This window comes from Symphalangus syndactylus, chromosome 11, assembly GCF_028878055.3.
Source record: "Symphalangus syndactylus isolate Jambi chromosome 11, NHGRI_mSymSyn1-v2.1_pri, whole genome shotgun sequence".
Classification (NCBI taxonomy): Eukaryota; Metazoa; Chordata; class Mammalia; order Primates; family Hylobatidae; genus Symphalangus; species Symphalangus syndactylus.
Window position 1 is genome coordinate 71076432 of NC_072433.2, and position 26619 is coordinate 71103050.

The following is a 26619-nucleotide window of genomic DNA, read 5'->3' on the forward strand; positions in this document are numbered from 1 at the left end:
ATAACATGTACCTCACAACACAGCTAGAAAAAGAATGATATCTAGACAATTCAAAATACAGCAAAAACAGTTACTCATTCCTGAGAGAATTAAGTTCTTAAAAGTCAAAATGTTTCAAAAATTCGTCTGATTATCTATATCTTTATCTCATTATAATAATACACATTTAACATTTACCTTTGAATAGCACTATGCATGGTGCTGAATAAAACACATTAAACAAATATTGTTTCAATCTTATTGATGCCTATGTGTCATCAAGATAATATATAGTGGTATGTCAGAGTCTCACATGTATGTGCAAAACTAAGTCATCATCAAACTCACACTTTGGGCTTAATACTTTCAGACCACTTTTTCTACATATTATCATGTTTAAACCTCAAAGATAATTTGTGAGACAACTAGGGAAAGTGATAGGCAAACGAAGGTACACTGAGTCTGACATTCTTGGTATTGGGTCTAGCAGCCCTGGCCCTCTTTGGAGCATTTTTGCCATAAAGTGATTCTCTCCCCTGATGAGCTCTGAGAAAACAACAACCCCATGCCCAGTGGCTTAGGTACTGCCCTGTCTTGTCAATTCCTGAAAGAGCAAACTCTGGGAAGACTGGTTTCTCATTGGCATTCTAGTGGTTTGTTAAGAGTATATAATTTACATTTGGTTGCTGCTAATATGGGGCACTATGCATGCTATTCAGATACCTGACATAGCAAGGGAAGAGTGTGCTGAAATTGGTAGTATGTTATTCTGCAGTTCTGGGCAGCTTCTTTCCTGCAGAGTTTTGGAGCACATCTCTGAAAGTGGATGGGTCTGGTGCCTGCACACCTCCGTGGTTCCTTTTCCTGAGCTCCAGCTGTGGCTCTCTGTCAAAGAAGCACATTTTTCTGCAGAGAATTAGAATGGCTTCCCCCATCTCTCACGGACTGTCCCAAGTCTAGAAAAGAATTGAGTTCCTCTTCTATTAGTCAAATAAAAGGGAAGAGAATGTTTGTCTTCCTTTCCTTTCTGTAGTGTTAAGAAAATAAACGAACTTAATGATTCTAAATTATCAGTGAGCTTAACACTGTACTGTAGACCAATGATTACCTTTTAAAAAAGTCCTTTGAGGTGAAATATTTTGTATATGTAACACATAGATGCACATATAAACACACACATATAGAATCTCAATATTTTAACACTTCTTTGGGTAGTTTTACTAACCCACTAACCTTGTGGAAAAAGTTAAGAAATTGAAAGTGTTTTCTTCAAAGGTTGAGGTTTAACAATAAAAGGTGTTACTTTGATAACTAAAAGGAACTTTATTATCTTCTTCCTAAAATAAACCAATGCCTATTGTGAAAATGGCACTTGCAATTACAATTTGCCATTATCAAAGCTACCACTGAGGCAGGGGCATTATCAAAAACAAATACCACTTAGCATTTATTGGCAGTTACCTCGAGAGAGACCCATACACCATCTTCTAGCAGAGCACAGTCAATCAAATTACCTTCAGGTAAAGCTATAGCATGTCTAGTCCTTTGACAGACATTAAAGTGGTCATAAAAGAAACATAAACCATAGGCTGTGCTCCAAAGTCGTATTGGCCAGCTAACATTAACACAATCAAATACAGTTGTCATACTAAACATATAGTTACACAGTAGGTAGTATGATATGACAGATTGTGAATGATAGGTGAGGTCAGAAAAGGAAGGAATCAAGAAAAGCAGGAAGTTACAGAATATTTCATGAGAAGGAGGAGACTTATGCCAGTCTCTGTTGGAGGGATAGATTACAATCCAATTATGAGAGGCCAGTTATTCACCAGTTGCTTCCCAACTTAGGCTCACCAGTGGGGTTAAGGAGCCCCAAGTATAAACAGCTGTTTCTCTAAATAGAGCTTCTAAACAGCTTCTGAAGGAGGCCATGTCATCCCAGCGCTGTTAGACATGGCCTGCTTCAGAAGCTGAATACCTTCTTAGGCCTCACACAGAAACTAATACAGCTCATGAAAACCAGAGATACTCTGCCAGCTTCTTGAGGAAGGAGTGTTGTCATACTTTTCTGAGCTTCAGTGATTCATACGTTTTGATAAGACAGCATGTTCTGTGGGTTAAGTACATTTACCTTTTCAAAATATATTCCTATGAAGTATCATGGTTCAGAATTACACACTTACAAAGTTAAATGGCATAAAACTACTTTGTAAAAAGTGCCTACACTCTAAAAGGCGATTTAAAGGTTTATGACATCTTAATTCAGGTGAATACTGAATCAGTAGGATTATAGAGCAGGTGCTCTAAGTTAGGGAATCTGGAATCAGTCTCTCCTTTGCTTATGTGCAATGTGGACCCAGGGATTTCTCAATTTCTCTGTCAGAATTTTTAACACGGTAAAATGTCTATTATTATATGGAATGGTATTTCCTAAGCTTTGACACATACTCTCTCCAAATCACAGGGTTTATGAAACAAAGATACACACACACACACACACACACACGTATACACACATATATACAGGTAATATACAGATTTTTTTCTAATTTATTCAGCAGTCAGGTAATTACAATATACTAACCACATTAGAAGTGGATTTTTTTGAAGTACATTCTAGTTAATATTCTGAATCAACATGGAGATGTAGTTAGTTTGCTTCATAGGATACATGGAAGAGGCAGTTAATGCGGTAGAAAGGGCCTTTGGAAAGAGACCTGGGTTCACTGTCAACATTGTTACAGGAGACACTGTGTATCCACAATTCTTTATCCTCTGATTTGACCAAAATGGATAGAGAATATTTGAAAAAAAAGAAAAAAAGCAGCACAATAAAAAAGAACAATACAACAATAAAAAAACACAAATAAAAACCCAGCACACTATAATAACTATACAGCATTTACATTGTATTAGGTATTATAAGCAATTTAAATGATTACTTATAATACCTGATTTAAAGTACATGAATATGAATGTACGTGTAGGATTCCTGCAAATACTATGCCGTTCTATAAAAAGGACTTGAGTACCATGGATTTTGGTATCCTCCTAGAACCAATCCCCCATGGCTACTGAAGGATAACTATATTTACAGTCCGTTTGGTCTTGTATAAATTACTTAACCTCCACAGGCCTCAGTTGTTATATAATTAAAAATTTATAATAATACTACAACCTCACCACATTGCTTAAAGAAGGGGATCTTTGAGTGATTGCCACATGCAAGTCGCTGTGACAGGCATTTCACACATTTAATATTCCTTCAGTGACTAGAAAGCACCAAGCACAATGCCTGATACATAGTAATGACTTAGTACGAATTAATCCCCTGTGAGCTTTAAAAATTATTTCATTTGCAACTTCTAAGTACAGGAAAATATAGACTGTTTTGTACTAAACAGGTAAAAGCCAAATGATCTTAAAATTCAAGATCATTTATGCCACAAGGAGCCAAGTATAATTGTACTTTAGTGTCTGCTTGACCGAAATAACTTCTTAAAATCTGAATCCGACATAGGTTGTGTTTTTTTGGGTGGTGCCATTTTGGGTGCAAATCAGAAGCAGCTGCAGCCGTTACTTAAAATTTAAATATAGTATTGGCTCTATAGGACCTAGGAGTAGAATTTATTAGCTTTTTGCTTTTCCTCAGGTGTGAAAGTTGGGCTTGTGATTTTGATAACTACCAATTTAACTTTTTTCTCATAAAAATCATTTTACAAATTCTTGATACATTTCCCCAGGTATTGGGCCTAGCTTCTTGCATATTTACAGAATGGATGGACATTCCCTGCTGTCTTTTTGTTGTTGTCAAGGAAACCCCCAGTTCTCTACACAGGGATTACATTCTTCTTTCTTAAGAGCTCTTAGATCGTTCATTTGTGCAATGAATAAAAAATGTATTCACAGGTCCAGACAGTGCTCAGAACTTTTTTGGTGGGTGAGGGGCGTAGCTAAGGGGAGAGACATGCCTAGTGAGACAAGCAATAGGAATAAAAGAAAAGGAAAAAGAAATGCTTGCTGAGGTTCCAGCTTCATGAGGTAAAGCTGAAAAATTTATGCTTTAAAAAAGACATTGCCTATTTTTGTCAGTTTAGAAAATGTATAACATTACTTTTCATTGAGGCCAGTGTTTCATGTACAAAAATGTTAGTTATTAAGTGGCTTCGTTAAGAGAATAGCTCCAAGAATGGGGCCCAGGTTGGTGAGGGTGGGATGGATGAGGGAGTGGTGATGCGTTTTAGTAGGAGCTGTTTTTTCATTTCTATTGAAGTATTTTGAATTTTTTTACAACCTAATTGAGGTGACACAAAATATAAAAATATTCCTTCATCCTGGGGCATCATGTGGACATCTGAGAACTCATTTGATTACATTAAAAATGGTGTTCCTTAGAGAGAGAGTGCTAGTATTTAGACTTTTTGAGTGTGAATCAGGACAGAAACACACATCCATTGACAAGAAGATGGATATAATTATTTTTAAAAAGAGTGATTTGATCCTTTGAAGGAAAATAAATTCTGGTGGACCTTCTAAGTAACTGCTAGAATGATTGGGTAATGTATATAGCTTTTGATTCTCCATAAATAATGTAAGTCTTAAAAAGGAGATTTTAAACTAGAAAGAAGGAATCTCTGGAGTGAGAGGAAAAGTTTAATTGTATTTCAGTATCTATGTCTATGAAAAGTTGATATATGGTGTCACTGTGGTATACCCAAACTTGTTTATACACACGTATAACCAGTACACAGTAAGGAGTGGCTTTTAGTGATTTTATCTTTTTACCTTGTAGTACAGTCTCCCTGGTGTCTCACAAGGGTAGTTTACTTACTTTGGCCATATGCTTCACATAGTAGGTTTCTGGCGGTTTTGTTTTTTCTAAGATGAGAAAGGGAAAAGGTAATGTATATTTCTGGAGAGTATATTGGAATATAGTATAATCATCATTTTCACTATGCTGCACTTCAGGACGGCTGTCTATTGTGTTTTTTAAATAGGAAAACAAAATTTTTTTGTTACACATTAAAATAAAATCCATTTTAATAAAGAAATGTGATCCTAATATATCTCTGCTGAGTAGATTGCTATACATTTACCTTTAATTAAAAGCTCTTAAACTTAAATTGTAAAATTCCCCAAAGAGAACATGAACTTTAACCAGCTGCCTATGCATCTTAGCAACCATGTTTTGTGTCTGGTAACAGTATGACTGGAAGACTTGTGCTCTGTCTACAAAACTTTGTTATGAAGTGCTTAAAAATACTTGGTGAATAATTTGAGGTCAGCTAGCAATAAAGCTTTGTGTGAAATGTCATTAAAAAAAGCCTATTAACCATGGTACTGTTATATTCAAGTCAAGCTGTTAAAATACATTCATATAAACGTAGAAAAGATTATGCATACACTCTGTAGAGTTCTGTGGTTTGACTCTTGAAATCCAAATAAAAGTTATATTGCCTTTTGAGTAAAATTCTAGAATAGAGCAGTCTTTTATAAGACTAAGAGCTTCATCTAAGAGCTTGGAATGTCAGTTACACCATTGGGTTGCTCTGTTCCTACGAAATAGAGCAGATCACCATTTCGGAATGAGATACCTCCTCTCACAATAGCACAGGTGTACCTCCCACCCCCTTGCTAAACACCACAAAGAAACTTTTCTGGTTTGCAATAATCTCTGTTGAGATTCTCTGATAACGTGTGTGGTGGGTAGAGGTGGTGACAGGAAATGGGGATGAAGAGGTAATTTCAGAGGAAGAATAAACTAACAGGGGGCAAGTAGGATTTGGTGAGATGCAAGGGGTTAGTGATAAATAGTTGGGCGATAGGGCAGGGAAAAATTTATCTGCATATATTAATAATAGATAGGTTTTATACCCCACCTCTCCCTGCTATGAGATGTTATAAGTATGGGAAGAAATAAACTATACTGACAGAATAAAATTTAGATTGTATGTATAGGAAATGTCAGCAGAAAATTTTAACTTGAAAGCCCTAGGTAATTAACATTTCTGTCTGCTTCAAACTGACATTAAGAAATCCAGCCAGGTGCAGTGGTAACACACCTGTAATCCCAGCACTTGGGGAGGCTGAGGCAGGAGGATTGCTCAAACTGAAGAGTTTGAGGCTGCCTGTAATGGTACCCCTGCACTCTAGCCTGGGCGACAGATCAACACCCTGTCTAAAAAGAAAATTCAGTAAGACCATTTGGAAGTTGTCACGACTTATTTAAAGAATAATAATAGTTGCTTAATTGTGAGACTATTACTTTCAGAAAAAGGAAACAAAATAATTTCAACTCCCATTTTGCATATTTTTTGAAATTAAAGAATTCCCATTTAGTAGACAATTTTTTTTCTGGGGATCTAATATACAACATTAAGACTATAGTTAATAAAATTGTATTGTATTAGAGATTTTGTTAAAAAAGTAAATTTCAGTTGCTCTTCTCACAAAAAGATGGTATATATGTTAATCTGCTTCCTTTTACCATCTATATATATCCCATAACATCATATTGTAAACCTCAAATACACAATAGAGTTTATTTTAGAAAAAGAAAATTTCTCTTACTTATTAAATGAGCATATTAATTTATATGTAGATTTTCTTCTCAATTAATTTATTTTGATGTGCTGCCAGCTTCATGATGAGAAACATAAGATGAAACTGCATAATACATTTCTGTTTTCTATCATTTTGAAGGCAAGTCAGATCAAATAGTTGCGAGGTGGGTGGAGAAAGGAATCCTAATCTAAATTTAATGATTGGTACATTTGCAATAAGTACATTCCAAAAGTTTCCCATTAAAATAGGAGAAAAGAGTTTAGTAAGGCCAGTTCTCTAACTTACTGGCGGGAACATTTGTTTCAGAGAGAGAGTGAGGAAGGGGGCAAGGAGAGACTTGGAAAGTATACTTAGGTCTCTCTGAAGTTGACAAGAGAGTGTTTGCCCTAGGGTCTGATACATAACAGGTACTCAGTAAATTTTGAGAAATCAATTAGCACCTGAAGAGATATTACATTCAGGGCAGCGTGCATGGTTGTGGTGGTAGTGAATTTAATTTTGTGTGTAAAAACCAATGTGAAGCAATGCTGTGTTTGTGAAATGTATGCAAAGATTCTGTCTCTGAAATGCTTATACTGCTGTGATTGAAACATTATCATATTTATTTAGGTTAGAAAATGGAATTTACTACATCTGAGTTGGGTTTTTGGTGAGAAATTCTGATGCGATAATCTAAAATGGCAAGGAAGTCCTTATAGATCTATGAGCAATTGGAAGTGTTAGAGTTCTGGATGTGAGAGAAATACGACCTAAAAGAATATTATACTTTATTAATTGGAGCTAAAATCAGAAACTATAAAGTGAATGCCATGGTCTTTAGTAGAATTAAGTATTCTTAATATGAGTTGATAGTTAGCTAAATTATTATATAGCACTGATTTACAATTAGAGTTCTTTTTTATTTTCTTTCCCGGGGGGGGGGAAAAAAACTTCAGTGAGCATTATGACCATCCATCAGTTTCTTATCATGTTGACATGTGACATGTTGGCATACCTTTGTGTCTTCTTTCTCTGCTTTTCTCCACCCCACTTTTTTTAGAGCCACCAACATACTTGACAGAACTTCCATCTGTAATTACTCAATAAGAAGATCATGAGATATGTTTGTATCAGTCTTATTTTTTTGAAGTAAAGAATTTACTTAGAAACTCAAAGTAAATCTATAATAGCAATGAGTGTTTTTACCCTATTCTTGGCCTAGGAGTTTGTAAATACACAATATTAATCAGATATTTCCTTATTTATCCTTGTGTTTTGCTGGAGAAACCTAGCTGAATGGCTCGTTTTAACTTCATTATTTACAAAAGGGTACAAAATATGGTAGAGGTTCCTTATATGCTTGACACTGACCCATGTTTCTTATTTAAAATCTTCTCTCTGTATTTAAATGAAAGTTTTGGTGTCACCAAACAGGGTAAGTAAGAATTTAGTGTACTTGTGTCTAATATTTCTTAATCATGAATTCTAGTTTTATTTAAGTTAATGAAGCAAAATAAAAGAGTTGCTTGCATGTAAAATGATAGTATGAGCAGTTTAAGATATGCACATTTTTAAACTCCAGTTAAATCCCATGAAGTTGTACTGAATAGTTAACTGAGTCTGGCTTAATTCAACTGTATTCAAATAGTTTTAGCAATGAGAGCCTCCTGGCTTGGATAAAATTATTGACGTGAATATTTCAAGAGATTCTTTTGTACAGAAGGCATTTTAAATGCTTCCTCTCATATAGTTTAAACATTTTCTTCACATTCTTTTTTCATAGCACAAAGTTTACCTTCAATGCAAACTGAATTAAGAGGATGTTATCATCTGAATATTTTATGGTGTCCTATTTTAAAACATATACACCATGGGTACTATATATAAGATCCACGTAACAACTTTAGTGACCTAATATTGAAGAAACCTAGTCTTTTTAATTACACATATTTTTAAATGACAAGGCATTTAATCATTTTCCTGCACTTAGCAATTAGTAACAATTGCAACATCTGTGTCAGAAATAATCTGTATTCATTTTATGTTTTTATAATACACTAGAGTTATATATTTATCTCGCTTCTCTTTGTGGTAGAAATATTTTCTCACTTATTTGAATACCCATATGCTGTAGCTTATGTAGTTGAAAAGCTGAATGTATAGAATGGAATGGAATGGAGAGATAAGAAATGAATTGCAGTGTGTAAAATTTCAATAGGAAGGGTGTTTAGTTAGGATAAGAATAACCCAGTCCTACACAGAAGTATTTTAGTGAAATAATTTAGTGAAGATGTGGTGGCACACAAAAGAGAGTTTTCTTTCTTGTTTCTATTAGAATAAAAGGGATAAATGTATATGTCTTCTCATTACATAAAAGGCTTATTGTCTGGGTTTTTTAATTTAAAAATATTCAAGGAGCTTCTGTGGAATTTGTCTTGGTAGTTCTTACACTTCTATATTTGTCTTGATTCATAAAATAGATTAGAATGTAAGCAACACTGATTCCTCTTCAATAGGGTTTTTTCTTCTCTGATGAAACAGCAAATGCTAGATATTGTTTCTTCTGTACATAGAAGGAAATAGCTTCTTGCAACAGGAACAATTCAGGAGAAAACAGTTGTTTTCTCCCCTTTAGATGATAGGATGGGAAGCAGGGTTGGCTCCGTCATAATGATTTCTCCTAAACACTTCTCAGGTTCGGCCTATGCATGTGTATTATAGATTGGGGATAGTTTGAAAACTAATTCTGCAATATTATTCCTATGGGCAAGGTGGTGAGTAGTGTGTAATTCTTTATCTTCTTTATGGGTCAGTATATCCACAGGCACATTTTCATACTGCCTTGTCACTAAAAGTAAGGCAGCTGCAGTGGCAGGACCCTGTTCTAGGACAATTGAATGCCTCTATCATGAGGCCTCAGAATTTCCTCTTTCCTAGTGCCCAAGACAAGGAGCTTTGCTGATGTATTTCTGATAGCAGAAAAGGCCATTGAGCTTAGTGGTTGGTACCATATGGCAATTTACAATCTAGGAAGTATTCTGATGATACATACTTTTCAAAGAATGCTAGTTAGAATATTTAGATAGGACTCCTGAACTTTCTTTGAGAAGATGTTAATAACAAGAACTAAAATTGACCTAATCTGGGTCACATCTCAGGAAGGATAAAGGTCTATAGGTGTGGAAGGCTCTTTCTGGTCCTTTCAGTGAGCTATTTCCAACAGAGCCCTCCTATCCAGAGCTTCCCACTCTTGTGCATGGGATGTGGTTAAGCTCTTGTCTCAGTGCCACAGTAGGTAGAGGATGCCATTGCAACGTGAAAGGGCTATAAATAAAGCTCTCTTGTTTTTCCATAAAACAATCTGCTCTAGAACAAATTATGAAGGGGCCAGAAGGAATCTCTTCTCATTTTCCTATTGAATAGTGTATAAATTATTCCCTTACACAAAGGACAATTACTTTTTCTATATAGATCATATATAGAAATAGAGCTATAGAAAAAGTAATTAATTCTATATGATATGGCCTTAATTTTTAATTTTTAAATTGTTTTTATATGAAATAGTCTTAATTTTACTCTTTTTGCAGTTCACACAAAGATGAATTCCTGCACTTCAAGATTACATTGTATATGTAATTCCTTGCTTCATTTTAAGGACTATGTTGTTTTCTTAAATATGTTGATGAGTCTTTATAACCTGTTTTAATAATGTTAAATTGAATTCATTTTTCTTATTGTTAATACAAAAACAGTAAATTTGAAGACTGAGAACCATATAAGAGGGTGATTGCACTTATTATGAAAAGATTTGAATCCTTTCTTTGTGTGTGTGAGTGTGACCAGCCTTGCTATCAATTTCTTCTGTCATACACTACCAAATTTTCTATTTAAGTATTGTGAAAACTCTGTTTTTTTCAGGTCGAATGAGTGATTTGAGTGTAATTGGTCATCCAATAGATTCAGAATCTAAAGAAGATGAACCTTGTAGTGAAGAAACAGATCCAGTGCATGATCTAATGGCTGAAATTTTACCTGACTTCCCTGACATAATTGAAATAGACCTATACCACAGTGAAGAAAATGAAGAAGAAGAAGAAGAGTGTGCAAATGCTACTGATGTGACAACCACCCCATCTGTGCAGTACATAAATGGGAAGCATCTCGTTACCACTGTGCCCAAGGACCCAGAAGCTGCAGAAGCTAGGCGTGGCCAGTTTGAAAGTGTTGCACCTTCTCAAAATTTTTCGGACAGCTCTGAAAGTGATACTCATCCATTTGTAGTAGCTGAAATGGAATTGTCTACTGCTGTGCAACCTAATGAATCTACAGAAACAACTGAATCTCTTGAAATTACATGGAAGCCTGAGATTTACCCTGAAGCATCGGAACATTTTTCAGGTGGTGAGCCTGATGTTTTCCCCACAGTCCCATTCCATGAGGAATTTGAACATGGAACAGCCAAAAAGGGGGCAGAATCAGTCACAGAGAGAGATACTGAAGTTGGTCATCAGGCACATGAACATACTGAACCTGTATCTCTATTTCCTGAAGAGTCTTCAGGAGAGATTGCCATTGACCAAGAATCTCAGAAAATAGCCTTTGCAAGGGCTACAGAAGTAACATTTGGTGAAGAGGTAGAAAAAAGTACTTCTGTCACATACACTCCCACTATAGTTCCAAGTTCTGCATCAGCATATGTTTCAGAGGAAGAAGCAGTTACCCTAATAGGAAATTCTTGGCCAGATGACCTGTTGTCTACCAAAGAAAGCTGGGTAGAAGCAACTCCTAGACAAGTTGTAGAGCTCTCAGGGAGTTCTTCAATTCCAATTACAGAAGGCTCTGGAGAAGCAGAAGCAGATGAAGATACAATGTTCACCATGGTAACTGATTTATCACAGAGAAATACTACTGATACACTCATTACTTTAGACACTAGCAGGATAATCACAGAAAGCTTTTTTGAGGTTCCTGCAACCACCATTTATTCAGTTTCTGAACAACCTTCTGCAAAAGTGATGCCTACCAAGTTTGTAAGTGAAACAGACACTTCTGAGTGGATTTCCAGTACCTCTGTTGAGGAAAAGAAAAGGAAGGAGGAGGAGGGAACTACAGGTACGGCTTCTACAGTTGAGGTATATTCACCTACTCAGAGATTGGATCAATTAATTTTACCCTCTGAATTAGAAAGTTCAAATGTAGCTACATCTAGTGATTCAGGTACCAGGAAAAGTTTTATGTCCTTGACAACACCAACACAGTCTGAAAGGCAAATGACAGATTCTACTCCTGTCTTTACAGAAACAAATACATTAGAAAATTTTGGGGCACAGACCACTGAACACAGCAGTATCCATCAACCTGGGGCTCAGGAAGTGCTGACCACTCTCCCAGGTAGTCCTGCCTCTGTCTTTATGGAGCAGGGCTCTGGAGAAGCTGCTGCTGACCCAGAAACCACCACTGTTTCTTCATTTTCATTAAATTTAGAGCATGAAGTTCAAGCCAAAAAGGAAGCAGCTGGCAGTTTGTCTCCACATGTGGAAACTACATTCTCCACTGAGCCAACAGGACTGGTTTTGAGTACAGTAATGAACAGAGAAGTTGCTGAAAATATAAGCCAAACATCCAGGGAAGTACTGATTTCAGAGCGATTAGGAGAACCAAATTCTGGGGCAGAAATAAGGGGCTTTTCCACAGGTTTTCCTTTGGAGGAAGATTTCAGTGGTGACTTTAGAGAATACTCAACAGTGTCTCATCCCATTGCAAAAGAAGAAACGGTAATGATGGAAGGCTCCGGAGATGCAGCATTTAGGGATACCCAGATTTCACCATCTACAGTACCTACTTCAGTTCACATCAGTCTCATACCTGACTCAGAAGGACCCAGTAGCACCATGGTCAGCACTTCAGCCTTCCCCTGGGAAGAGTTTACATCCTCAGCTGAGGGCTCAGGTGAGCAACCGGTCACAGTCAGCAGCTCTGTTGTTCCAGTGCTTCCCAGTGCTGTGGGAAAGTTTTCTGGTACAGCTTCCTACATTATTGATGAAGGATTGGGAGAAGTGGGTACTGTCAATGAAATTGATAGAAGATCCAGCATTTTACCAACAGCAGAAGTGGAAGGTACGAAAGCTCCAGTCGAGAAGGAGGAAGTAAAGGTCAGTGGCACAATTTCAACAAACTTTCCCCAAACTATGGAGCCAGCCAAATTATGGTCTAGGCAAGAAGTCAACCCTGTAAGACAAGAAATTGAAAGTGAAACAACATCAGAGGAACAAATTCAAGAAGAAAAGTCGTTTGAATCCCCCCCAAACTCTCCTGCAACAGAACAAACAATCTTTGATTCACAGATATTTACTGAAACTGAACTCAAAACCACAGATTATTCTGTACTAACAACAAAGAAAACTTACAGTGATGATAAAGAAATGAAGGAGGAAGGCACTTCTTTAGTTAACATGTCTACTCCAGATCCAGATGCAAATGGCTTGGAATCTTACACAACTCTCCCTGAAGCTACTGAAAAGTCACATTTTTTCTTAGCTACTGCATTAGTAACTGAATCTATACCAGCTGAACATGTAGTCACAGATTCACCAATCAAAGAGGAAGAAAGTACAAAACATTTTCCCAAAGGCATGAGACCGACAATTCAAGAGTCAGGTACTGAGCTCTTATTCTCTGGACTGGGATCAGGAGAAGAAGTTTTACCTACTCTACCAACAGAGTCAGTGAATTTTACTGAAGTGGAACAAATCAATAACACATTATATCCCCACACTTCTCAAGTGGAAAGTACCTCAAGTGACAAAACTGAAGACTCTAACAGAATGGAAAATGTGGCAAAAGAAGTTGGACCACTCGTATCTCAAACAGACATCTTTGAAGGTAGTGGGTCAGTAACTAGCACAACCTTAATAGAAATTTTAAGTGACACAGGAGCAGAAGGACCCACGGTGGCACCTCTCCCTTTCTCCACGGACATCGGACATCCTCAAAATCAGACTCTCAGATGGGCAGAAGAAATCCAGACTAGTAGACCACAAACCATAACTGAACAAGACTCTAACAAGAATTCTTCAACAGCAGAAATTACCGAAACAACAACCTCGTCCACTGATTTTCTGGCTAGAGCTTATGGTTTTGAGATGGCCAAAGAATTTGTTACATCAGCACCAAAACCATCTGACTTGTATTATGAACCTTCTGGAGAAGGATCTGGTGAAGTGGATATTGTTGGTTCATTTCACACTTCTGCAACTACTCAGGCAACCAGACAAGAAAGCAGCACCACATTTGTTTCTGATGGGTCCCTGGAAAAACATCCTGAGGTGCCAAGCGCTAAAGCTGTTACTGCTGATGGATTCCCAACAGTTTCAGTGTTGCTGCCTCTTCATTCAGAGCAGAACAAAAGCTCCCCTGATCCAACTAGCACACTGTCAAATACAGTGTCATATGAGAGGTCCACAGATGGTAGTTTCCAAGACCATTTCAGGGAGTTTGAGGATTCCACCTTAAAACCTAACAGAAAAAAACCCACTGAAAATATTATCATAGACCTGGACAAAGAGGACAAGGATTTAATATTGACAATTACAGAGAGTACCATCCTTGAAATTCTACCTGAGCTGACATCAGATAAAAATACTATCATAGATATTGATCATACTAAACCTGTATATGAAGACATTCTTGGAATGCAAACAGATATAGATCCAGAGGTACCATCAGAACCACATGACAGTAATGATGAAAATAATGATGATAGCACTCAAGTTCAAGAGACCTATGAGGCATCTGTCAACCTTTCTTTAACTGAGGAAACATTTGAGGGCTCTGGTGATGTTCTGGCTAGCTACACTCAGGCAACACATGATGAATCAATGACTTATGAAGATAGAAGCCAACTAGATCACATGGGCTTTAACTTCACAACTGGGATCCCTGCTCCTAGCACGGAAACAGAATTAGACATTTTACTTCCCATGGCAACATCCCTGCCAATTCCTCGTAAGTCTGCCACAGTTATTCCAGAGATTGAAGGAATAAAAGCTGAAGCAAAAGCCCTGGATGACATGTTTGAATCAAGCACTTTGTCTGATGGTCAAGCTATTGCAGACCAAAGTGAAATAATACCAACACTGGGCCAATTTGAACGGACCCAGGAGGAGTATGAAGACAAAAAGCATGCTGGTCCTTCTTTTCAGCCAGAATTCTTTTCAGGAGCTGAGGAGGCATTAGTAGATCATACTCCCTATCTAAGTATTGCTACTACCCACCTTATGGGTCAGAGTTTAACAGAGGTGCCTAAGGTGATGGAAGGATCCAGTCCCCCGTATTACACTGATACAACATTAGCAGTTTCAACATTTGCAAAGTTGTCTTCTCAGACGCCATCATCTCCACTCACTATCTACTCAGGCAGTGAAGCCTCTGGACACACAGAGATCCCCCAGCCCAGTGCTCTGCCAGAAATAGATGTCGGCTCATCTGTAATGTCTCCACAGGATTATTTTAAGGAAAGTCATGTAAATATTGAAGCAACTTTCAAACCATCAAGTGAGGAATACCTTCACATAACTGAGCCTACCTCTTTATCTCCTGACACAAAATTAGAACCTTCAGAAGATGATGGTAAACCGGAGTTATTAGAAGAAACGGAATCTTCTCCCACAGAACTTATTGCTGTGGAAGGAACTGAGATTCTCCAAGATTTCCAAAACAAAACCGATGGTCAAGTTTCTGGAGAAGCAATCAAGATGTTTCCCACCATTAAAACACCCGAGGCTGGAACTGTTATTACAACTGCCGATGAAATTAAATTAGAAGGTGCTACACAGTGGCCACACTCTACTTCTGCTTCTGCCACTTATGGGGTCGAGGCAGGTGTGGTGCCTTGGCTGAGTCCACAGACTTCTGAGAGGCCCACGCTTTCTTCTTCTCCAGAAATAAACCCTGAAACTCAAGCAGCTTTAATCAGAGGGCAGGATTCCACAATAGCAGCATCAGAACAGCAAGTGGCAGCGAGAATTCTTGATTCCAATAATCAGGCAACAGTAAGCCCTGTGGAATTTAATACTGAGGTTGCAACACCACCATTTTCCCTTCTGGAGACTTCCAATGAAACAGATTTCCTGATTGGCATTAATGAAGAGTCAGTGGAAGGCACGGCAATCTATTTACCAGGTAAGATCTCAACATTGATAAATCTGTTTCCAAACCTGGAAACAGTCCCTTGGTGCTAACATTTATATGTATATACTTTTTATTGTGATGTTAAGTCAATGGAGAGTTTCATATTATTCACATAACAGCAGGCCAGGCCACAGTATTGAGTTCATAATGAGATGAAATGGCAGTAAGTATAGATTAGTTTTAGACTTTACGAGTAGACTTTGTATTTTTCTGGGTTTTAGAAATAATATACAATTACAACGTGGAAAAGATGAAATTATTAATGTTATAAAAACTCAATTTGTTTTTACTCACAACTAGAGTATTGCTTTGTCATATGTCTCATAGTTATACATCTTAGGTTTAAAAGTAGAAAAAAAGTCCTATTTTTAAAAACCCTCCCATTGATGGATGCTATTGATGCAGTATCAAAATCTGTCAGGCCTTTAACATTTGAGAGTAGTAAATAGCTCTAATAATTATTTCAAAGTTTGTGCAGTGTCAATATCAGCTCATACTTGTATGCAATGTCCTTGTTTAAGACAGTCTACATAATGCATCAAACACAGTGCCTACCGGTAGCGAGTAGTCATTTATTATATAAACATACTGCCTGTTGAGAGAAGTTTTCTGTTTATTCACTGAATGTATGGAAAGCATGAATTTGATACTGATTCATATAAACCATCTCTTCTGATTGTCATGAAAAGGCTATAAAAGCCCTGTGTGAAAGGGTAAGAGGTGAACATTCAGAGAGGTTCAGTAACTTGCCCAAGGTGGCACAGCCACATTTTGGTAAAAGTCGGATTTGAACCCAGCTTAGCTCCACTCTAAAGTCCATAGTCTTTTCACTGCTCTTTGCTGGTTTCAGTACAGTATAAAAATAAGCAATTGATATTGAATAATATATGAACCAGGAATCTTGGAATATTTACTTTGCAGAATTTATTTTCCTCTTAATCTAGCCTGAGAATGTTAAGAAATCAGCTCTAATGGTGTTTTCCCAGAATGTTATTATTTAAATTAACAATGTCAGTGGAATCCACAAATAGACATCACCACCTAGCTGCTACCTGGAAAAAGAGAAAGAAAAATTAGTACTTTAATGTCTGTCTTGGTTGAAAATATATGTTTTATTTTAATTAATGTTTTATGCCATGACTATCGTTAAAATTATTCTTCTGATCAAATCGATATTACCTTTTGTGCCACCAATGCTTTATTTTGATGTGCTTCAGAAAGAGTAAAATAGTCAAAAAGTACAATTTTTAATAAATGGCTTGAAATACTTTGAGGAAAGTTGATCAAAGGTAGTTGACATTGGGTTTTTTGTTATCACTGTGTGTTAAATCTGTAAATGATGATCTAGTAATTTGGCTAATATTTATTTTTTAAATTTAGTTTAATATACTTCAGTTTGTTAAAAATATGATGTAAAAATAACTGGTTAATAACTAGGTACATATAGAGTTAAGTTTGATGAATGAGAAATATGTACCAATTATCCAGTTTACAATATTTACCAAGATTTATAGTTTGCGTCTTCATTGCAAAACAAATGGTCACTTTAGCTTAATTCAGTAAACAGCAGCTCATATGGGATTACCTGGTCTATCTGTTGCGGATTCAACTTTCAGAGGTTAATACGAACTGTTTAGGGGAGAATAACATTCATAAAAACAGAAGTTTCCTGTTAATTGGAACGACTTCCAATTCACAGGAAGGCTGACTCCCTCAGTCCTTGTTTCATGGTCTCAGCATGGTGTCCAGTGGCAGTGGTGGGAATAGTAATGGTACTTCTTCACATTTGTGTGGCACATCACAGTCTGATAAAGCACTTTCACATAGTGTCATTTGGATTCAGCACAGAGGGCAGCATGTGGCTATGGCCTGTGTTAACTGCAGCCTTGTCATCCTGGCAGCGTACTTGTACTTTAAAATTCAGAAAGCTAAAATTGTTAGGGGGATTTCAAATAGTTTTGGAACTATAGGAAAAAGTGTCTTAGAAAACTCGGGGGAGTTTTCGGAGGAGTTGATGTACTCATCTGAATTAACCTAATTTTAACGTGAATCCCAAACATGGGAATGTGTACCTATCCAGGTTTATAGTCATTCATAATTTACTTAACACTCAGAAAGTTTGAGTTTGACTTTCTGGTGTGGGAAGCCTCAATTATCTTTTATAGCAGCACCTTGTTTATCCTGATATTCTTTAAGCTAATGTTTCATAAGAAGTTAGACATCTTTCTTCTTTTATGTGTAATTATTTCAGGGTTTCAGGACTTAAGATTCTTGAAAATATGGGTGTATTCCATAGATAATCAATTTTATTTCAATTATTTTGTAAAACTTTCAACTCTTATTTGGATCTTTGAAGATTTAGAAATGTAAGCAATTCTGAAACAATATACAAAGAATAAGTATAAACTCAATGAAAATACACTTATCCAAGCAATATTGCAATATAAAATATATGCTTCAAGTGGTGTAAAAGTGTTTGCACTTAGAAAATATATTTAAACTGTTTGTCCTCATAAATTTATGTCTTCTGCCTTCGTATTTATCTCCCAGGAGTGTCGGTTTTATTTGTATTTTAATAAGAAAATTATAATAAAAACTTGGAGTTTCATTTTAGGTGAGGTTTTTGTATTTGGGTTTGTTTTTCTACAGTAGAGTTTAATCCATGTGTTGCTTTTCTTCAAGTATAGTTTAAAGGAGTACATTTGGAACGTGTTTTTGGAAAAAGCATATTAATGTAGCAGAAGAGACTTCAGTGCACACTTTCGAAGAAAAACAGTTTCTGAGCATTAAGTGGTAAAAGGCAATAATAATTCAAATGATGATAACAAGCCAACCTGCTAAAAAGAATGCATGTTCTGTGTATCCAGCCATTTCACATGAACTAACCCCATTTAAAAGAATACATTTTCCATTCACTGTGCACATATGTGTAATCATTTTTGACTAAAATCAATTGCCATTATCATGCCAACTAAATCTGCAGTAGAATATATTAGTTGCCAGATACAGTACAAAAATATCATTTAAGAGTAATCATGATTGAATCCCAGAAATGAATAGATGCAATTTGTAACAATTAGTTATAATGCCAAGAAACACTCCAGAGACTAAAGTTAATTTTTATATGTAGTAACTCTAAATTGCTATGGTAAAGCCTATAATATGGTAGCAATATGGGGCGTTTTATGCTAAAATACACGGAAACATTAGAGATGAGCCTAATTGCTTTTCTTACTTTCCTGAATATGGTAGGACCTGATCGTTGCAAAATGAACCCGTGCCTTAATGGAGGCACCTGTTATCCTACTGAAACTTCCTATGTATGCACCTGTGTGCCAGGATACAGTGGAGACCAGTGTGAACTTGGTAAGATGGTACTTGGCTGAAAGGGTGCAGTTCTTTCACAGAAGATACATTGGGGGAGAATTTATGTTGTCGAATCAATCAGAGATTTCAGAGAAACCCATATGTAGATTAATTATATGTTAAATGAAGTTAAAATCTGAGGGTAATTAACTAGGGGCTGGAAAATGGGTACAGATGTTCAGTGAATTCTGTTGACATACCCAAGACTCAGTGAGGCCTGCTGAGTCTTTTTGTGTATTTTACAGGTAGAATTTACAAATGTAAAGATGCATAAATATTAACAAAAATGTACATCTATCCCCCAAATCTGCATATAAATAAAAATCAATTTCAGTATAAAAATCTTTTTAGAAAGCTAGACTTAAAAATTAGGAAAATAATAAAAATTAGAGAGCTTTGTCCTTAGTTTTGGGATAATTTTTCTTCTCATTTGGCATGGGAAAGACCCTTCCCTGACTCCCAGCAACCAGTCCAATGTGCCTCTGCCTCAGGGAGCTGTGCAATTGTTGTTCCCTGCCTCTATTTTGGTTCCAAGGAATATAATTGACCCTCACACTCCCATATTCTTATTTAGGCATCATTCTCTTTAAAGAAAAAAAAAAGGCACCAGTGTTGATTTGGCTACACATAGACCTCACTTCTGAGAAAAGAATGATGGAATATGTTGTCCAGATGTTCCTTTTAGAGATATCATGAAGGTTTACTTAATTTGCTTACAATGATTGAGTAAAGAAAGCTCAGCAATAACACTTTAAATTATACATAAATATTGGGATACAATCTCAACATTCATATTAAAAGAGTACTTAAAAAAAAAAAGTCGAGGCCAGCGCAGTGGTTCAAGCCTATAACCCCAGCACTTTGGGAGGGCGAAGTGGGCGAATCGCTTGATCCCAGAAGTTCGAGACCAGCCTGGGCAACACGGCAGAACCTCACCTCTGCAAAAATAAATAAAAAAAAAAAATGCAAAAACTAACCGTGCCTGTAGTACCAGCTACTTGGGAGGCTGAGGTGGAAAGATTGCTTGAGCCCAGAAGGTCGAGGCTGCAGTGAGCCGTGTTCACGCTACCGCACTCCAGGCTGGGTGACAAAGTGTCTGGCACTCAGCAAGCACCATAAACATGTTTGGTATTGTTACTATATAATATCATCATTACTAAGACCATTTCTTTAGGTAAGAATACATTATATGACGAAGAAATTTAACTTGCTTTGTATATTCATTTAGAAACATTCTTAAACATTAAATTTTTAGTGTAATTGCAAAATGCTATGGAAATAAAGTCACTAATTTCATCAGGGTAGATCATATGTAGAAAGATGAGAATCTGTGTAGAAAGATTTTATTTGACATAGATTTTAAAGTTGGGAAGATTTGACAGGTGGTGGAGGGAGATATGGACACAACAAACAAAAGCACAGAGCCCAAAAACTACAGAAGGCATTTGAATGACAGCCTGGATCCAGGTATGCCTACTTAGGGGTTTGGGAGAGGGAGACGTATTGGGAGACAGTACCAGAAAGCAGGTTGGGTCTAGAAAGCCCTGACAGTCTAAGAAGGTCCTGAGTTCAGGATACTGAATAGTGTTACTTCACACTCTAGTCAAGTGATTCTGAGACCTTAGCATGCATCAGAGGGCTGGTAAAACAGATTATTGTCTCCAGCTCAAAGTACATGATTCAGTAGATTTGGGGTGGAATTGGAATTGTGGATTTTTAACATTCTTAGGTGATGCTGATGTTGTGGTCCAGGGAGCTCACGTTGAAGACTGCTGCCCTGGGCAATTGGGATCCATGGAATGTTTGGAAGTAAAAGAATAAAATTATCATGACTGTCTAAAAAAGATGACATTTAACAGAGTGATGGATATATTGGAGAGGAAAGGGCCCAGGGATGGTGAGGCCAGTTAGATACTTCGAGTAGTCCATGTGTGAGGTAATCAGAGAATGAGCCATGATTGGAGATGGGAAGGCTGGGGTTGTTGATTCTTCATTCGTTTTAGGGCTTATCTGATTCATTTATTAGCAGTGGAGACAATGACCCTACTCTGAATACCTTTGACATTTTCTTAGGGTTGCCAAATTTAGGAAATAAAAATTCAGGATGGCCACTTATATTTGAGTTTCAAATAAAAAAGGAATAACTTTATAGTATAGGTTTGCCCTAAATATAGCACGGACATACTTACGCTAACAAATTATACTTTTTTTAAAATCTGAAATTCAAATTTAACTGGCTGTCTTGTATGTTATCTTGCAGCCTCACACTAAATGGAATTCTTTGATACTTTTTGAAAGTATTTTGTGAGCTTTTACTGTTTTGTTTCAGATTTTGATGAATGTCACTCTAATCCCTGTCGTAATGGAGCCACTTGTGTTGATGGTTTTAACACATTCAGGTGCCTCTGCCTTCCAAGTTATGTTGGTGCACTTTGTGAGCAAGGTAAGAGCTATTGCAGCATTTGTGTGATGAACATTATTGATGTTTTGTAGCAATTTTGGCCTCAATGCATAATCTTTCCTGCAGTGGAAATTCACATTTCCTTAGGTTTCCTTATTCGTGGATAGCTCAAAACATCTGAATCATAGTGTTGACTTGATTATGGTTGTTTAGCTGATAGATTGGAATTGCAGGCAGGCACACTGAGCTGAATTTAAAGACGTCCAGCCAATAAAAGGAGTATTGTCATATGTATTTTTCTTGGGGACAAACTAAGCACTGATCTTACTGTGGCTCATGTACGAAGGAGTACTGAATTCAATGTTAGCTGTCTTTATTTTCTCCTCCTAAGCACTTGAGACTCAATGGACTTATTTTTCATTGTCAATCATATTTGGAGAATGAGTTGATATAGTTGTTAGAATACATTTGCCTTGGCACATGCTAAGTAGAAGATATTGTGAATCTGCTCACCAGGAAGTTTTCCTACTAAAGAAGGATTGACTTTTTCTGAATGAAAGAAAGCCCTATGTTCATGATGGCTTGAATCTCATGATCCCTGTAATTTGCATTTTATGGTCAACCTGAGACTGTATTTTAGGTGGTTAATGGGAGCATTTCTTGGTCCATCAATAAGAAACAGATTGCCTGCTAAGCACACTCAGCTTTGGAATGTCGATTTCCTCTACTTAAACTCGTACAGTGGTTTGGCTTTGATAAAAGTGTTCAGTGCCAAACTTCCATTCCACCAGACAAACTGAAAATGCATTAGACACTCAGGCACATTGGTCTGGTCCCACATTCTGCTTCATGGTGTTAATCTGGACGTCACTGCAATGAATGCAAATCCAAAAGGAACATGTATTGAATTGCCATTCCAAGTGGATGGATGATGGCTACATTTTTAGGTGTTGGTTTTTTTCTTTTTTTATTGCATAGGGTAAATCTGTTTGTTTTAGATTTTGAATATGCAGATAGACCAAGCAAGATCCTCTTCTTAAAGTAAAAACATTAGAAAGATGGCATTTGTTGAAGAAAACAAAAGCCTGAGACAGTTGAGACATTGCAGTATGTTAAACATGATTCTGGCTTCTGTTAGTTCCAAGTACAAGAAGCAATTCAAAAAAACATTTGTTCAACATGCATTTATCGGGCACCTACTGTCTTCCAGGCACTCTTCTGGGCATTGGAGATAGAAATATGAACAAAACAAAGTCTCTGATCCTGGTGACTTAGCATAACTCTTGGCAGAGAATAAAATTTAATTCTTTACAGACTATCAAATGCATCCTGGCACGTTATTTCATTTGGTTGGCATCACATTTCTATGCATTAAATGGGCTAGAAATTAAGGCTCAGAGAAAAAAAGTGATGTGTTTAATGTCACACAGCTAGTAAATCATACAATGGGAAAAGTGAACCTAAATGGCTTAACTCTACAGCCCAAGTTTCTCTGAATATCTTCACACTTCTAAAGTAACTCTCAAAGATAAACAGTTTATTTATATGTTTATCTGATGGATTGAGTGGTAACAGATTTTTGGAAGGGACTTTGGTGCCGTTGACCTTTTCTCTTTCTTTTCAAAGGCATATTGAAAGTAAAAAGTGTTAATTAATTTTATTTCTGGTGCCACCTGACTTTCAGGTACTTTTTATTGTATTTTCAAGCAAGTTTGATTTTCATGCACATTTTTTGCTGAGAAACATCGATCTCAGTCTGTTTACGCAGTGCAGCTGTGCTCCTGTGATTTATTGCCAGGATACTGAAAGATTTTTTTCTCCTCTTTTCAGGTTGCCTAAGAACAAATGTTTTCTTCATTAACAGCAGCTTTGTTGTCTAAACAATTTTCTATCCAAAGTTTGGTGATGACTGTGTCGGTGTTCCTTCAGCTGACGTTTTCTGTTCTCTGCACTAGTAACTTCCCAAGTCACAGTTACTCCAAAATAGGGGACACATTATCTGCAATAATTACAGATACAAAATTACACATACAAAATCTAGAAAGGGCTGTTGGAATAGTAGAGAGGCAGTTCTGGCTGCACAAACTGCCCTAGCCAAAGTCAGTGATACAGCTTGCCTAGTGAGAAGTGTAGAGGATGGGCACTTTCTTAGGACTTGACAGCTATGTATCAGAGATGTTGAAGACATTACCTGTACAGTACCAAAAGAATAAATTTTGGGTGAAATTGTTTGTGATAGTTTCACCTTCTATGTTCATGAACAGGAGCTGTGCACGCTACAAATCTGGGTTTGTATTGTAACCTATTGAAACAACCAATTTTTTTGTAACCTCTTTAAAACCTACAGGAGTTTTAAAGCATAAGATGTCTTTCCATGCATCAAATGATTTTTAAGAAAATGTCGTCCACAAGGGTTGCCTTTTAATAAATAAAAAGAGTTTCACATAATTTTTAGGTAAGGTTGAAAAAACAAATAGGCTATTTCTATGAATAGTATCTCCTATCAGAATAGCATCCTGGGAGATGCAGCTTGACACATGATCCTTCATTACATATTTGTTGAATTCATGAATAATAAAATTTAAGTGGCCAGGCATGGTGGCTCACGCCTGTAATCCCAGCACTTTGGGAGGCCAAGGCGGGCGGATCACCTGAGGTCAGAATTTCGAGACCAGCCTGGCCAACATGGCGAAACCCTATCTCTACTAAAAGTACAAAAATTAGCCGGGCGTGGTGGCGGGCGCCTGTAATCTCAGCTAATCAGGAGGCAGAGGCAGGAGAATAGCTTGAACCTGGGAGGCAGAGGTTGCAGTGAGCAGAGATCATGCCACCGCACTCCAGCCTGGGTGACAAGAGTGAGACTCCATCTCAAAAAAAAAAAAAAAAAAAAGTAAGTGAATCAATGTGGATAGTTGGCTTTATTTTTTTTTACACAAAAACCACTCTAAGTGGTTTTTGCAGATATATTTATAATCATTGGGAAGCTATGATTTAGATAGTACAAATAAATACATTTTCCCAGTTTGGTTTGAACAGAAACTCCGCCTCTATTTTTTGGACCTGTGTTCTGATAGGAATGTATGCATCTGCTAACTGAGACAGGCATTGTTGGTAGTGAAGTGGCCACACATCTAAATTTTGTGATCATCTGGGTTTTCTTGTTTAGGAGGAAAAATACTTAATGATAAACTATTTAGAAGACAAAAAGGGGCTGGGTGCGATAGCTCATGCCTATAATACCAGCACTCTGGGAGGCCAAGACAGGTGGATCACCTGAGGTCAGGTGTTCGAGACCAGTCTGGGCAACATGGTGAAACCCAGTCTCCACCAAAAAATACAAAAATTAGCCAGGCATGCTGGTGCATGCCTGTAGTCCCACCTACTAGGGAGGCTGAGGCAGGAGACTTGCTTGAACCCGGGAGGCGGAGGTTGCAGTGAGCCAAGATCATGCACTGCACTCCAGCCTGGGTGACAAAGCTAGACTCCATCACAAAAAAAATAAAAAATAAAAAATAAAAAAGACAAAAAGGGGGAAACCAAACTAATACCAACTGGGTTAATAGCAGATAAAAAAGGGTATGTAGAAAAGCTTTTTCTGATGTATTATTCAAGAGGTTAAGATCCTCCAGAATTTTACATTGTGTATCTTAAATTAAATGATGATGTCCACAGTTAAGGAGAGTTATGTCATTATAAATCACATTATTTACTTTGGCAGTAAGAATGTTCAAAAAAATTTTTTGATTCTGCTCTTCTGTAAACTAACACCCTCATATAGGAAGAGCTGTGTTCTTCCTACCCCCTCACCTTACCTCTAAATTCTTACAAATGAACTTCCCCAAAGTGGAAATACTACATCCAAGTAGCCAAATTTGCTTCATTTTGAGGCACTGAGTGCTACTTTTATACCAAACCATCTAGCTGTGCCTTTAGTCCTTTCCTATGAGACATGGTGATCTCCAAACAACACTTTAATAAACGCAAAACTTCCAGTGCACATTACTCAAAAGAATTAGTCAGCTGGCTGCAACTAAACAACAGGCCTGATAGACTAAACTGAAATAAATACTGCTCTCAGATAAGCTGCATCTGTTGTGTGAGTATGGTTTTAATCACTGAAGCCAGGAAAGAAATGAAATCTTTCAGAATTCATACTTTCCCACGGTTATAGAAAGAGGAGTAACAGGAATGAGAGTCAAGAGACAGTCTGAGTTTCAATTTGGCCACCAAAACTAACATATAAAGCAAACATTTATTTAATGTAGTAGGGTTGTGTTTTCTTCTATTAATCAGCAAATTTGGGTGGGGGGAGATACTTATTAGGTCATCTGGAAGGTTTTGTTGGTGCCTGAAATTCTATAAACTTTGCAGTTTTGTTAGTTTTTACATGTAACTACTTCAATACAATTGTGGGGTGTATTTTGTGAAAGTCAACCCCACCTGTGGATGAGCAATTCTATGGGAAGATTGCCAATGAAGAATACAGTGCTATGAACAAGGCTACTTTCTTGTGGAATTATGTAAAAATTGGCAACCTAGAAAGTGTAGCTGATACTGCCAGTGTAAAATTTAGATATATTTGAAAAATGTTTTTGTCCCACTGGAATATCAGTTATAGTGTGCTTATTGTGAAACACACACACACACACACACACACACACACACACACACACACACACATATGTATATGACCTGGTGGAATGGGGGGGTGAGTTAAATAATTTATTTCATTTTTAATAAATTTAAAATCTTGATGCATTTTCATTGGGCGTTACCTATCTTACCTTTCTTTTTAGGAAGAAGGCATACAGTTCTAGCTATATCCCAAAAGATACCTATTCATGGCCGGGCGCGGTGGCTCACGCTTGTAATCCCAGCACTTTGGGAGGCCGAGGCGGGTGGATCACGAGGTCAGGAGATCGAGACCACGGTGAAACCCCGTCTCTATTAAAAATACAAAAAATTAGCCGGGCGTGGTGGCGGGCGCCTGTAGTCCCAGCTACTCGGAGAGGCTGAGGCAGGAGAATGGCGTGAACCCGGGAGGCGGAGCTTGCAGTGAGCCGAGATTGCCCACTGCACTCCAGCCTGGGCGACAGAGCGAGACTCCGTCTCAAAAAAAAAAAAAAATACCTATTCAT

General features: G+C 37.2%; 1 protein-coding gene and 1 long non-coding RNA gene across 6 annotated transcripts in view; one reads left to right on the plus strand and one right to left on the minus strand.

Moving 5' to 3' along the window:
• VCAN (versican) overlaps nucleotides 1-26619 on the plus strand; it is a 109711-nt gene that overhangs the window by 55600 nt on the left and 27492 nt on the right. For 3 of the 5 annotated variants that reach the window (XM_055298137.2, XM_055298138.2, XM_063612819.1), the window contains 3 exons: nucleotides 10444-15705; nucleotides 18967-19080; nucleotides 21410-21523. In XM_055298137.2, coding sequence (XP_055154112.1) covers nucleotides 10444-15705; nucleotides 18967-19080; nucleotides 21410-21523 — 5490 coding nt within the window. The remainder of the gene's footprint in view (nucleotides 1-10443; nucleotides 15706-18966; nucleotides 19081-21409; nucleotides 21524-26619) is intronic. The other 2 variants (XM_055298139.2, XM_055298140.2) reach the window with 1 other exon arrangement.
• LOC129492828 (uncharacterized) overlaps nucleotides 4796-26619 on the minus strand; it is a 31583-nt gene continuing 9759 nt past the window's right edge. Inside the window, exons 2-3 of the long non-coding RNA XR_008660963.1 lie at nucleotides 7541-7615; nucleotides 4796-4860 (exon numbers count right to left, since the gene is read on the minus strand). This is a non-coding gene — a long non-coding RNA (uncharacterized lncRNA). The remainder of the gene's footprint in view (nucleotides 4861-7540; nucleotides 7616-26619) is intronic.